The 14640-nt window shown below is 52.5% G+C and overlaps 1 protein-coding gene across 1 annotated transcript; it reads left to right on the top strand.

Annotated features, from left to right (window-relative positions):
• Positions 1-7846: 7846 nt before the first annotated feature.
• On the top strand, positions 7847-8852 carry LOC110257046 (olfactory receptor 13J1-like). Its single transcript, XM_021075536.2, has one exon. The coding sequence runs from the start codon at positions 7847-7849 to the stop codon at positions 8783-8785; it is 939 nt and encodes a 312-aa protein (XP_020931195.2). The 3' UTR covers positions 8786-8852.
• Positions 8853-14640: the final 5788 nt, after the last annotated feature.

Here is a 14640-nt window from a genome sequence, read left to right as displayed (position 1 = left end):
GGGAAGAACAAGGGAAAGGGACAGTGTGCACCTACCCACACCATGGGGAACAGAGTAAAGAAGAGGGCATTGAGGAGCTTAAAAGGGGGTGCAGGGGACACAAGTGGAACAGGAACAAGCTTTGCTGGGCACCCCACTTGAGGAACCGTGGTCTGCCCTCAACCCTTGGGGCTGTGGTCCCACCCTGTGCCCCTCTGGACGAGGCTACCATGGCCTCGGCAGCCTGTGTTCCCTTACTAGGAAAAGAGTTACCCAGGGATGGAGTTCCTGCTGAGGCTCAGCAGAAACGAATCCGACTAGTAACCCACTAGTAATGAGGTTGCAGGTTCAATCCCTGGCCTCGCCAGTGGGTTACAGATCCTGCATTGCCATGAGCCATGGTATAGGTTCCAGACGTGGTTAGATGCAGTGTTGCTGTGGCTGTGTTGTAGGCCGGCAGCTACAGCCCCGATTTGACTCCTAGCCTGGAAACTTCCATATGCCTTGGGTGCTGCCCTGAAAAGGAAAAGAAAAAAGAAAAAAAGTGTGAAAATGCAAACCATAATAGATCACACCACACCACACACACCGGGATGGCTAGAATCAAAAAGGCAGATATTAACAAGTGTTTGTGAGGTTTAGGAGAAATTGGAACCCTCATAGACTGCTGATGGGATATAAAATGGTGCACCCATTTTTGAAAACAGTCTGGTAATTCGTCAAAAGGTTAATCATAGAGTTATCCTATGACCCAGCAACCCCACTCTTAGGTAAATACCCACAAGAAATGAAAATAGGTATCCACACAAAACTATGTGAATATTCCTAGCAGTATTATCCATAACAGTCACAAAGTGGAAGCTCAAATGTCCATCAACTGATGAAAGCATAAATTAGAATATCTGTTGCCAGAAACAATGTTCGGGACCCCCAAATACTCATGTGTTGAAATCTTAACCCCCTATGTGATGCAATTAAGAGGTGGGGACCTTTGGGAGGTGCTTAGGCCATAAGAGTGGAGCCCTCATGAGTGGGATTAGCACCCTTATAAAAAAGACCCCAGAGAGCTCCCTCACCCCTTCTGTTATGTGAGGACACAGCTAGAACCAGAAAGTGGGCTCTCGCCACACACCAAATCTACCTGAGCCTTGATTTTAGACTTCCCAGTCGCCAAAACTATGAAAAATAGATTTCTGTTCTTTTCAGCTACCCGGTATATGGTATTCCGTTAGAGCAGCTCAAGTGGGAAAGACACCCACACCACTGCAGTGATTTAGCAAAATAAAGACATCAAGTACCCATACACACTACAAAGAGATCAACCTGGAAAACATTATGCTGTGTAAAAGCAATCAGTCAAAGGGACACAAATCACTTGATGCCATTTATATAACACGACCAGAAGAGAATTATAGAAGAAGTAGACGAGTGGTTGCCTAGGACAAGGGGAAACAGGAGGGGGTGGGGGGGAAGTCACTGTTAATGGGTACAGGGTTTCCCTTGCAAGTGATGAGAAGGTGCTCAAATTGGTTACGATGATGCTTGCACAAATCTGCAAACATAATAAAGACTATTGAACTGTACAATTTAACTAAATTGTATGGCATTTGAATTGTACCACAAAAAGCTGTGTTTTTGTTGTTGTTGTTGTTGTTTTTATGCCTGTGTCATGGGAAAGTTCCTGGGCCAAGAATGGAACTCTAGTCACAGTAGGGACAATGCCAGGTCCTTAACCCACTGAGCCACCAGTGAACTCCAAATCTGCTACTTTGAAAAAGAACTATTAATACATATAACATGGATGACCCTCGAAATAATTATTCCGAATAAAGGAAGCCGTATTTTATCTTTTGTCTTTTTTTGTTTTTGTCTTTTGTCTTTTTAGGGCCGCACCTGTGGCAAATGGAGGTTCCCAGGCTAGGGATTGAATAGGAGCTACAGCTATGGGCTTATGCCACAGCCACAGCAATGCCAGATCCGAGCCGCATCCCTGACCATTACCACAGCTCACCACAATGCCAGATCCTTAACCCACTGAGCAAGACCAGGGATCGAACCTGCAACCTCATGGATCCTAGTTGAATTCGTTTGCATTGCACCACCACAGGAACTCCAGGAAGTCCTATATTAAAGAGTATATTCACAGAAGTCCTGTCGTGGCTCGGTGGTTAACGAATCAGACTAGGAACCATGAGGTTGCTGGTTCAATCCCTCGCCTTGCTCAGTGGGTTAACGATCCGGCGTTGCCATGAGCTGTGGTCGCATACGGGACTCAGATCTGGTATTACCATGGCTCTGGCGTAGGCCGGTGGCTACAGCTCCAATTAGACCCCTAGCCTGGGAACCTCCATACGCCCTGGGTGAGGCCCTAGAAAAGACAAAAAGACAGAAAAAAAGAGTACATTCTGTAGAATCCCATGTATGTAAAATGCAAAAAATCCAGGTAATACACATTATGGAAAGCAGATCACTGGCGGTCTTATTGCAGGAGGGAGCAATGGATTATCAAAGGGCTTGAGGAAAGCTTCGGAGTGAGAAATAACTTCACGATCTGGATTTTGGTGATGGTTTCATGACTCTATACACATGTTCAAATTCATCAAAGTCTATGACTTAAATATAGGCAGTTGTACATCACTTAACTTCAATAAGATGGCAACAAAAGGATCTGCTAAAAGCCACATCTGTATATGATCACAGAATCTCTATGTGTAGACAGACATACATGAAGGACCAGAAAGGTACCTGATAGACATACATCACAACAGGGGTTACCAGGGGGGAAGGGGGAGGAGGGGCCCTGAAAAGGGAGTATCCCTTTTACACTATATGCTCCTACATTTGTTCCATTTTGTATGAGATGATCTATATGGAATTTCAACAAAAGCTCAGAACATCATTTTTCATTTCAGAATAGCTAAATAAACATTCAACAGCAATAACAACACCAACTCCCAAAATAAAATGCCCCTGTTTGATAGGGAGGATCTTAAGCCGGTAGAGGCATGGACTCTGCAAAGCAGAAGCAACCTGGACGAGGGAGCATCACGATGACTATTTTGAGGGCCAAGAAGAGGGGCAGTGGGGGTGTGAGGCACCCAGTCCTGGGGAGACCTGCTCTGCCCTGACTTGGGGACATAGGGGTCAAGGACAGACAAATCAGAGCCAACCCAGGGCCGTTCTTCTGCCTCACAGGGAAGCGGGGCCAGCCCCTCGCTCTTGAGGGCAGCTTTCCTGTCACTGCAGTGAGGGATGCCCTGTGAGCATGCTCCTGCCCTGAGAGTCTGGGATTCTTTGTCTCTACATGCAGTTCCCTCCCCAGTTACAACCTGAAGACTTCGCATTTTTCTTTTCACTTTTTCATTTTAGGCTGCACTTTTGACATATGGAAGTCGTCGGGCTAGAGGTTACATCGGAGATGTACCTGCCAGCCTACAACAAGTCATAGTAACACTGGAAACAAGTAGCATCTGTAACCCACACCACAGCTCATGGCAACGCCAGATCCTTAACCCACTGATGAGGCCAGGGACCGAACTCGCATCCTCATGGATATTAGTTGGGTGGTCCATTACTGCTGAACCACAATGGGAACTCCAGACTTCTCATTCTGAAGGTCCCTGGGACAGCTGAGCCAAGACCTCCCACTCTCCTGGAAAGCTACTCTGCCAAACACTGGTTCACTCACTCACTCATTTCTCTGTCAATGTAGTCACCACAAACTGCTCATGCATTTATTTCATTGTGCACCCATCCAGTCATTTGTTCCTCCTGGAGACGCTCACAGGCCCCCACTGGCTGCGGACTGACCTGGGAGGGTGGATCCCTGGCCCAGAGCCACTTGCTCCAACTCTGCCACACTAATGGAGATTTCAGAGCTGACTCTGTTTAATTGGGTCTCTGGGACATCATCCCTGAAGCATCATCCCTCAAAGTGTCGAAGAGGGAGCATTTCCCCTGCCCCTCTCAATGGCCTTGGGGATTGTGCCGTCCCTCGGGCCAGGGAGCTTGGAAAGCTACCTGCTCCATTTGGCCCACCAGCTCCCCAGGAGCGGCCGCCCACTGGCATGGAACTGGGAACCAACCAGGTCAGGCAGCCCCCACTTGCCCAGAGTAAACTTTCGGGCTCCCTGTTCAGCCTCCAGCCCACCAGCATCTCCTAATTCCACCAAGCCTGCCATCCTTCGCAGAACCCCACTCAATTCCAAGTACTTCGTCTACTCCCACCAAATGCTAAACCAGCTCCTGTTAACTCCACCAACGTACAAACACTTCCCTGAATTCTACAAGAGCCCAGGCTTGTCTGCTTGGTGTGGAAAGATGGCTCCGTGTGAAACTCGGTGTCCTGCCCACTGTGCTTCCCTGGACGGAGGAGGTCCAGGCCTGCTTCTCTGACCTGTGTTCTCCCAGCTCCAGCCAGAGAAGGCTCCTGGTCCCTGACACATCTCCCAGGGAGCAAGGGACGTGGATCCGGCAGAGCCTGAACGTAAGTGGGAAAAAGTGGGGAAGTGGGGGCAGAGCAAGGGGCTGGGGGTCAGGAGCCCCAGGGAATGACTGGAGCCCTGGCGTCCCCCTCGAACTCTCTGCAGAGCTGGGCCAGCCCCTTCCCTCTCTCACCCTCAGTTCCCCGTGTAAATGCAGAGGGTAGGCTCGCTGATCTGTACGCCCTGCCACCCCCCAGCTTGGCAGGCGGCAGCCAGGTTAGGAAGAGCTCGGTGTTGGCAGCCGGCTTCTCACTGTCAATTTGTCTGAGCCCCAGAAAGTGGCAGCAGGTCAACACTTAGACTGTGGCCAGACCAGGGGCTTCACCTTGGCCTTCAGAACCAGGCCGAGGAGAGGAGGGGAGGGGAAGGGAGGGCATCGCTGTGGGCTGGCAGGGGTGGGCACAGGCAGGGGCCAGAGGAGGGAGCACCATCCACAGCCTCCTCCTCACCTCTTCCCACAGGGCCCCCCGACCCCCAGCAGCAGGAGAGAAGGCAGAGCTGGAGGCTCAGCACTCAGGCCAGAAGGCAGATGAGGCTCTGGGCGGGTCTGCTGACCATGCCCCTGCTCGGGGCTTCTGGGTCCTCTTGGGTCATCCCCAGAAGAGTCTGCTCCCCGCCCTCAGGGCTGTTTCTTGTTGAGCACAGTCCCTGCACAGCCTCCCCTGCCTGCTTTCCTCTCCCCACACCTCCTCTGGGCAGGGGCTGGGGAGGGGGACCGGTCCTGCTCTGTCCTCTGTAGCCCTGGCCCCGGTCCAAGGGTCTGCACTACCAGTTTGGTATTTGAATGTTTGAGTGTGCGTGTGTGTGTGTGTGTGTGTGTGTGTGTGTGTGTGTGTAAGAGAGCAAGAGTAAGTGCCTGCCGCACACACATATATTCAAGGGAGTGACCAAACACACATACACATAAGCTGTGAGTTGTACCTAACCCACAGGGGGATGTAGGCACCAGGCATTCAGGCACACGTCTGGCCACACATGCATGTGGGGGGTGTGTGGTAACGGGTGTGGGGTACGCATCCTCTCACGGGTAGCCAATGTTTGCCAGTGACATTAGGGGGAAGTTATGGTATGTGCAACCAGGCACAAAGGAAGCTGGGGCCTGAGCCAGCCACCAGGGATGCAGGAAAGCACCACACCTCCTCTGTGCCTGCCCCAGCCCTGCGGCTGCTGCTGCTACTCTGTGCACAGATGGCACCTCTCCAGCCTCAAATTTCTCCACTGAACCTGGAAGGGAGCTCGCAGCTCACACTCCCCTGACACCCTCAACCTCTCTAGACAGTCGGGCTGAGGCAAGACCTTCTGTGTGGAGTCCCAGCACTAGATCAGAGCTCTCCTCACTCAGAAGCTCCTTGGTCCCCAGGCAAGCTCTGGACGCCGCGTCTGTACGTGGCAGAGGACCGTCCACACGGGCCACCCAGCCTGGGCCGTGCTGGGCCAGAGAGATTCCAAATCAGAAAGGATTTTTGGACCCTTCCAGGGGCCTGACACAAAGAGAAAAGAGGAATCGTACGTCTCAGGAAGGAATGTGCTTCCAGGCACCAGAGATGGGCAAACAGAAGCAGGAAGGGGCGAGGTGTGGGAACTAGAGAGCACTTGTGCCCGGGAATGGTTGGGAGGCGGTGGTCAAGGTGCCCTCGGGTCCTCACTTGCTCCCCTAATGCTGAGCACAATGCCTGGCCTGAGGTAGGAACCCAGTCACTTCGGGTTTTTTTGTTTGTTTGTTTTCCTGGTGCTTTTTAGTTCTGCACTTGGGGCATATGGAGCTTCCCAGGCGAGGGGCTGAATTGGAACTGTAGCCACCAGCCACAGCCACAGCCATAGCCACACCAGATCCGAGCTGTGCCTGCAACCTATGCCACAACTCATGGCAACGCTGGATCCTTAACCCACGGAGTGAGGCCAGGGATCAAACCTGCAACCTTCATTTCCTCTGTGCCACAACGGGAATTCCCAATCACTTCCTGATACTAAAAGGAATAAACATGGGAGGACTAAGGGAAGGAAAGCCTCTCCCACAAGGGAGCCACTGACAGCACCTGGGGCTCAACCCAGAGCCAGGCTTGCGCAGTGCATCCCACGGTTGAGTGACATCGTGCCAAATACCCAAAACACTAAGCCAAGGTCAAGTCATGCTCCTCACTGGTGAGGAGATGGGGGGCGGTGGGGCGGGGGGACTTGGGAGCAGACATCCATCCAGTGCAATAACAGAACCAACAACACCTGGGGTTTAGCAGAAGCAACTACCAGCTCTGAACATGATGCCCCTGTCACACCATTAGCAGGGCTAGATCTAAACTCCCCTGGCCAGGGACCCTCCCTGTGGCCTCAGTTGCCCTACCTGCACAACGGGAGGTCCAACGAGTCACAGGAGCGTTTTCCACGCAGAGGCCTGGAAGCTCATGAGGTCTAAGCAGCCATGGCTCAGGTACGTAGAAAAGAAGAGGCTAGAGGCAGGGCCAAAAGGTCCATCAAGTTTTAGCTCAAAGAGACACGCTGAGGGCAGATTCGGAATGTCAGTCCACACACAGCAGCTGATGAAGCCGGACGAGACAGTTGGACGAGCCTCCAGGGTAGGCTCAGAGGCCAAGTGCCCCTCCAGTGCGAGGCACAGTGTGTGCTTCCTGTGAGGACACTCCCACTGACCTGCAGAGACAAGTCAGACTGCGCAGGCTGAGCAGAGGGATAAAGCAGAAGAGCATCCCCTGCAGCAGAAACAGTGTAAAGAAGCTCAGGCTTCCCTAAAGCCAGGAGGACCCTCGGAGACCACCTTGCTCCGGGATCCGCAAAGTGCGGTGCCTTGGCCAACATCGCCACCCACACCTACTGAGTCAGAAACGCCAGGGTGGAGCCAGACAGCCTGTCGTTTAACAAAGTTTCCAGGTGATTCCAAGAGTTGAGGACCTCTGAGCCAGCCCCTTGTTCCCAGACTGTGTTGGCACAATATGTCTCTGCAGCAGGTGAGCGGGTGCTCTGTAAAAGGAGGGTCTATGGGCAAATATGTTTGGGGATGCCACGCTCCACCCAGCTTTCAGAACGTCCCAAATCATGGCGTGTGTTCAAGGCTCTGAGAAGTCCTGCAGGAAAGCATTCACCATTGACTAACCCAGGGTTGTCTCAAGTTGATGTTTCACATCACCCACTAACATGTCCTTTACACTCTCCTAGGGACCTTCTGATCCAAACGAATCCTCCTGCCTCACATGGACAGATCACAGCCTAGAAGGATGGGGATTGCCCAAAGCTGCGGAGAGGGCGTCTCTCAGAGCTGGAAAAGACCCTAACATAATAGGCTTTGGCCCAAGAGAGACTCTGCGGGTGCCCCCTGCCACCCTGCCCCCTCCTCCCCTGCATCCCAGCTGGGCATCCCTCCAGAGCCCTTCAGAATGGAGCTGGCCAATTGGACCAAGGTCTCCGCGTTCTTTCTGAAAGGGTTTTCTGGATACCCAGCCCTGGAGCACCTGCTCTTCCCTCTGTGCTCAGCCATGTACCTGGTGACCCTGCTGGGGAACGCGGCCATCGTGGCGGTGAGCGTGCTGGATGCTCACCTGCACACACCCATGTACTTCTTCCTGGGCAACCTCTCCATCCTGGACATCTGCTTCACATCCTCCTTTGTGCCCCTGATGCTCGTCCACCTCCTGTCGGTCCAGAAGACCATCTCCTTCATCGGCTGCGCCATCCAGATGTGTCTGAGCCTCTCCACGGGCTCCACGGAGTGTGTGCTGCTCGCCGTCATGGCCTACGATCGCTACCTGGCCATCTGCCAGCCACTCAGGTACCCCGTGCTTATGAGCCACCGGCTCTGCTTGCTGCTGGCAGGGGCCGCCTGGGTCCTCTGTCTCTTGAAGTCAGTGGCTGAGACAGTCATCGCCATGAGGCTGCCCTTCTGTGGCCACCACGTGGTCAGTCACTTCAGCTGCGAGATCCTGGCAGTGCTGAAGCTGGCGTGCAGTGACACGTCAGTCAACGAGGGCTTCCTGCTGGTGGGCGCCATCCTGCTGCTGCCTGTGCCCCTGGCATTCATCTGTCTGTCCTACACGCTTATCCTGGCCACCGTCCTGAGGGTGCCCTCGGCTGCTGGGCGCAGAAAGGCCTTCTCCACCTGCTCGGCCCACCTGGCCGTGGTGCTGCTTTTCTATGGCACCGTCATCTTCATCTACATGAAGCCCAAGAGCAAGGAGGCCCGTGTCTCGGACGAGGTCTTCACGGTCCTCTACGCGGTGGTCACGCCCATGCTGAACCCCATCATCTACAGCCTGAGGAACAAGGAGGTGAAGGAGGCCACCAGGAAGGTGTGGGGCAGGACATGGACCTCCTGGTGAGCACGGACACGGCTCCGCAAGTTAGCAGGTGAGACCTTCATCCGCCTACAGTGAGGACAGGGAGGGGTGCGGGGCTCTGGGTCTGGAATCTTCATCCCAGAAAGGCAGCACCAAGTCCCCCTGATCCCGCCACAGAAGAGCTCGCAATCAATCGCCTCTGCTCCTTCCCCGCCAGTGCCCTAGGCCAGCTCTCAGCCTCACTCCCTGCATCTTCACACCAGCACCTGGCCTCACGACTTCACTCTCGTTCCCCCCATTCTATCCCCCAAGGGGGATCCGAGGGGCTCTCGTTGAAAAGTGCAGGTGATCCTGCCACGCTCCTGACTGACACCCCTCAGTGGCTCCCCAGAGCTCTCAGGGTGAAGTGTAAGGTGGAGCATTTGAGGCTCCCACAGGCTGGCCCTGTCTACTGCCCTCCCTGCCCTCTGCCCCACAGCCCCCTCCTGTCAGCCACACACACCAGCCTAGGGTGAATGTAAGCGAGCAGGACCCAATGGGGCCTTCCCTGGATAGAACTTCCATATGCCGCGGGTGCGGCCCTATAGAGTACCTAAAGAAAGGGGGGGGGGCAAAAGGCCCAAATAAAACCTGTGCTGGAGATATAATTTTACAAAAGAAGAAGAGGAGCATGGCAGTTTACACCTGTGGGAAGAACAAGGGAAAGGGACAGTGTGCACCTACCCACACCATGGGGAACAGAGTAAAGAAGAGGGCATTGAGGAGCTTAAAAGGGGGTGCAGGGGACACAAGTGGAACAGGAACAAGCTTTGCTGGGCACCCCACTTGAGGAACCGTGGTCTGCCCTCAACCCTTGGGGCTGTGGTCCCACCCTGTGCCCCTCTGGACGAGGCTACCATGGCCTCGGCAGCCTGTGTTCCCTTACTAGGAAAAGAGTTACCCAGGGATGGAGTTCCTGCTGAGGCTCAGCAGAAACGAATCCGACTAGTAACCCACTAGTAATGAGGTTGCAGGTTCAATCCCTGGCCTCGCCAGTGGGTTACAGATCCTGCATTGCCATGAGCCATGGTATAGGTTCCAGACGTGGTTAGATGCAGTGTTGCTGTGGCTGTGTTGTAGGCCGGCAGCTACAGCCCCGATTTGACTCCTAGCCTGGAAACTTCCATATGCCTTGGGTGCTGCCCTGAAAAGGAAAAGAAAAAAGAAAAAAAGTGTGAAAATGCAAACCATAATAGATCACACCACACCACACACACCGGGATGGCTAGAATCAAAAAGGCAGATATTAACAAGTGTTTGTGAGGTTTAGGAGAAATTGGAACCCTCATAGACTGCTGATGGGATATAAAATGGTGCACCCATTTTTGAAAACAGTCTGGTAATTCGTCAAAAGGTTAATCATAGAGTTATCCTATGACCCAGCAACCCCACTCTTAGGTAAATACCCACAAGAAATGAAAATAGGTATCCACACAAAACTATGTGAATATTCCTAGCAGTATTATCCATAACAGTCACAAAGTGGAAGCTCAAATGTCCATCAACTGATGAAAGCATAAATTAGAATATCTGTTGCCAGAAACAATGTTCGGGACCCCCAAATACTCATGTGTTGAAATCTTAACCCCCTATGTGATGCAATTAAGAGGTGGGGACCTTTGGGAGGTGCTTAGGCCATAAGAGTGGAGCCCTCATGAGTGGGATTAGCACCCTTATAAAAAAGACCCCAGAGAGCTCCCTCACCCCTTCTGTTATGTGAGGACACAGCTAGAACCAGAAAGTGGGCTCTCGCCACACACCAAATCTACCTGAGCCTTGATTTTAGACTTCCCAGTCGCCAAAACTATGAAAAATAGATTTCTGTTCTTTTCAGCTACCCGGTATATGGTATTCCGTTAGAGCAGCTCAAGTGGGAAAGACACCCACACCACTGCAGTGATTTAGCAAAATAAAGACATCAAGTACCCATACACACTACAAAGAGATCAACCTGGAAAACATTATGCTGTGTAAAAGCAATCAGTCAAAGGGACACAAATCACTTGATGCCATTTATATAACACGACCAGAAGAGAATTATAGAAGAAGTAGACGAGTGGTTGCCTAGGACAAGGGGAAACAGGAGGGGGTGGGGGGGAAGTCACTGTTAATGGGTACAGGGTTTCCCTTGCAAGTGATGAGAAGGTGCTCAAATTGGTTACGATGATGCTTGCACAAATCTGCAAACATAATAAAGACTATTGAACTGTACAATTTAACTAAATTGTATGGCATTTGAATTGTACCACAAAAAGCTGTGTTTTTGTTGTTGTTGTTGTTGTTTTTATGCCTGTGTCATGGGAAAGTTCCTGGGCCAAGAATGGAACTCTAGTCACAGTAGGGACAATGCCAGGTCCTTAACCCACTGAGCCACCAGTGAACTCCAAATCTGCTACTTTGAAAAAGAACTATTAATACATATAACATGGATGACCCTCGAAATAATTATTCCGAATAAAGGAAGCCGTATTTTATCTTTTGTCTTTTTTTGTTTTTGTCTTTTGTCTTTTTAGGGCCGCACCTGTGGCAAATGGAGGTTCCCAGGCTAGGGATTGAATAGGAGCTACAGCTATGGGCTTATGCCACAGCCACAGCAATGCCAGATCCGAGCCGCATCCCTGACCATTACCACAGCTCACCACAATGCCAGATCCTTAACCCACTGAGCAAGACCAGGGATCGAACCTGCAACCTCATGGATCCTAGTTGAATTCGTTTGCATTGCACCACCACAGGAACTCCAGGAAGTCCTATATTAAAGAGTATATTCACAGAAGTCCTGTCGTGGCTCGGTGGTTAACGAATCAGACTAGGAACCATGAGGTTGCTGGTTCAATCCCTCGCCTTGCTCAGTGGGTTAACGATCCGGCGTTGCCATGAGCTGTGGTCGCATACGGGACTCAGATCTGGTATTACCATGGCTCTGGCGTAGGCCGGTGGCTACAGCTCCAATTAGACCCCTAGCCTGGGAACCTCCATACGCCCTGGGTGAGGCCCTAGAAAAGACAAAAAGACAGAAAAAAAGAGTACATTCTGTAGAATCCCATGTATGTAAAATGCAAAAAATCCAGGTAATACACATTATGGAAAGCAGATCACTGGCGGTCTTATTGCAGGAGGGAGCAATGGATTATCAAAGGGCTTGAGGAAAGCTTCGGAGTGAGAAATAACTTCACGATCTGGATTTTGGTGATGGTTTCATGACTCTATACACATGTTCAAATTCATCAAAGTCTATGACTTAAATATAGGCAGTTGTACATCACTTAACTTCAATAAGATGGCAACAAAAGGATCTGCTAAAAGCCACATCTGTATATGATCACAGAATCTCTATGTGTAGACAGACATACATGAAGGACCAGAAAGGTACCTGATAGACATACATCACAACAGGGGTTACCAGGGGGGAAGGGGGAGGAGGGGCCCTGAAAAGGGAGTATCCCTTTTACACTATATGCTCCTACATTTGTTCCATTTTGTATGAGATGATCTATATGGAATTTCAACAAAAGCTCAGAACATCATTTTTCATTTCAGAATAGCTAAATAAACATTCAACAGCAATAACAACACCAACTCCCAAAATAAAATGCCCCTGTTTGATAGGGAGGATCTTAAGCCGGTAGAGGCATGGACTCTGCAAAGCAGAAGCAACCTGGACGAGGGAGCATCACGATGACTATTTTGAGGGCCAAGAAGAGGGGCAGTGGGGGTGTGAGGCACCCAGTCCTGGGGAGACCTGCTCTGCCCTGACTTGGGGACATAGGGGTCAAGGACAGACAAATCAGAGCCAACCCAGGGCCGTTCTTCTGCCTCACAGGGAAGCGGGGCCAGCCCCTCGCTCTTGAGGGCAGCTTTCCTGTCACTGCAGTGAGGGATGCCCTGTGAGCATGCTCCTGCCCTGAGAGTCTGGGATTCTTTGTCTCTACATGCAGTTCCCTCCCCAGTTACAACCTGAAGACTTCGCATTTTTCTTTTCACTTTTTCATTTTAGGCTGCACTTTTGACATATGGAAGTCGTCGGGCTAGAGGTTACATCGGAGATGTACCTGCCAGCCTACAACAAGTCATAGTAACACTGGAAACAAGTAGCATCTGTAACCCACACCACAGCTCATGGCAATGCCAGATCCTTAACCCACTGATGAGGCCAGGGACCGAACTCGCATCCTCATGGATATTAGTTGGGTGGTCCATTACTGCTGAACCACAATGGGAACTCCAGACTTCTCATTCTGAAGGTCCCTGGGACAGCTGAGCCAAGACCTCCCACTCTCCTGGAAAGCTACTCTGCCAAACACTGGTTCACTCACTCACTCATTTCTCTGTCAATGTAGTCACCACAAACTGCTCATGCATTTATTTCATTGTGCACCCATCCAGTCATTTGTTCCTCCTGGAGACGCTCACAGGCCCCCACTGGCTGCGGACTGACCTGGGAGGGTGGATCCCTGGCCCAGAGCCACTTGCTCCAACTCTGCCACACTAATGGAGATTTCAGAGCTGACTCTGTTTAATTGGGTCTCTGGGACATCATCCCTGAAGCATCATCCCTCAAAGTGTCGAAGAGGGAGCATTTCCCCTGCCCCTCTCAATGGCCTTGGGGATTGTGCCGTCCCTCGGGCCAGGGAGCTTGGAAAGCTACCTGCTCCATTTGGCCCACCAGCTCCCCAGGAGCGCCCGCCCACTGGCATGGAACTGGGAACCAACCAGGTCAGGCAGCCCCCACTTGCCCAGAGTAAACTTTCGGGCTCCCTGTTCAGCCTCCAGCCCACCAGCATCTCCTAATTCCACCAAGCCTGCCATCCTTCGCAGAACCCCACTCAATTCCAAGTACTTCGTCTACTCCCACCAAATGCTAAACCAGCTCCTGTTAACTCCACCAACGTACAAACACTTCCCTGAATTCTACAAGAGCCCAGGCTTGTCTGCTTGGTGTGGAAAGATGGCTCCGTGTGAAACTCGGTGTCCTGCCCACTGTGCTTCCCTGGACGGAGGAGGTCCAGGCCTGCTTCTCTGACCTGTGTTCTCCCAGCTCCAGCCAGAGAAGGCTCCTGGTCCCTGACACATCTCCCAGGGAGCAAGGGACGTGGATCCGGCAGAGCCTGAACGTAAGTGGGAAAAAGTGGGGAAGTGGGGGCAGAGCAAGGGGCTGGGGGTCAGGAGCCCCAGGGAATGACTGGAGCCCTGGCGTCCCCCTCGAACTCTCTGCAGAGCTGGGCCAGCCCCTTCCCTCTCTCACCCTCAGTTCCCCGTGTAAATGCAGAGGGTAGGCTCGCTGATCTGTACGCCCTGCCACCCCCCAGCTTGGCAGGCGGCAGCCAGGTTAGGAAGAGCTCGGTGTTGGCAGCCGGCTTCTCACTGTCAATTTGTCTGAGCCCCAGAAAGTGGCAGCAGGTCAACACTTAGACTGTGGCCAGACCAGGGGCTTCACCTTGGCCTTCAGAACCAGGCCGAGGAGAGGAGGGGAGGGGAAGGGAGGGCATCGCTGTGGGCTGGCAGGGGTGGGCACAGGCAGGGGCCAGAGGAGGGAGCACCATCCACAGCCTCCTCCTCACCTCTTCCCACAGGGCCCCCCGACCCCCAGCAGCAGGAGAGAAGGCAGAGCTGGAGGCTCAGCACTCAGGCCAGAAGGCAGATGAGGCTCTGGGCGGGTCTGCTGACCATGCCCCTGCTCGGGGCTTCTGGGTCCTCTTGGGTCATCCCCAGAAGAGTCTGCTCCCCGCCCTCAGGGCTGTTTCTTGTTGAGCACAGTCCCTGCACAGCCTCCCCTGCCTGCTTTCCTCTCCCCACACCTCCTCTGGGCAGGGGCTGGGGAGGGGGACCGGTCCTGCTCTGTCCTCTGTAGCCCTGGC

This window comes from Sus scrofa, chromosome 1 (genome assembly GCF_054392235.1).
Source record: "Sus scrofa isolate SSC_HxYL_T2T_F1_AM1 chromosome 1, Sscrofa_HxYL_maternal_Yorkshire_Landrace_v2.0, whole genome shotgun sequence".
Taxonomy (NCBI): Eukaryota; Metazoa; Chordata; class Mammalia; order Artiodactyla; family Suidae; genus Sus; species Sus scrofa.
This window is presented reverse-complemented; position numbering and strand designations above follow the sequence as displayed.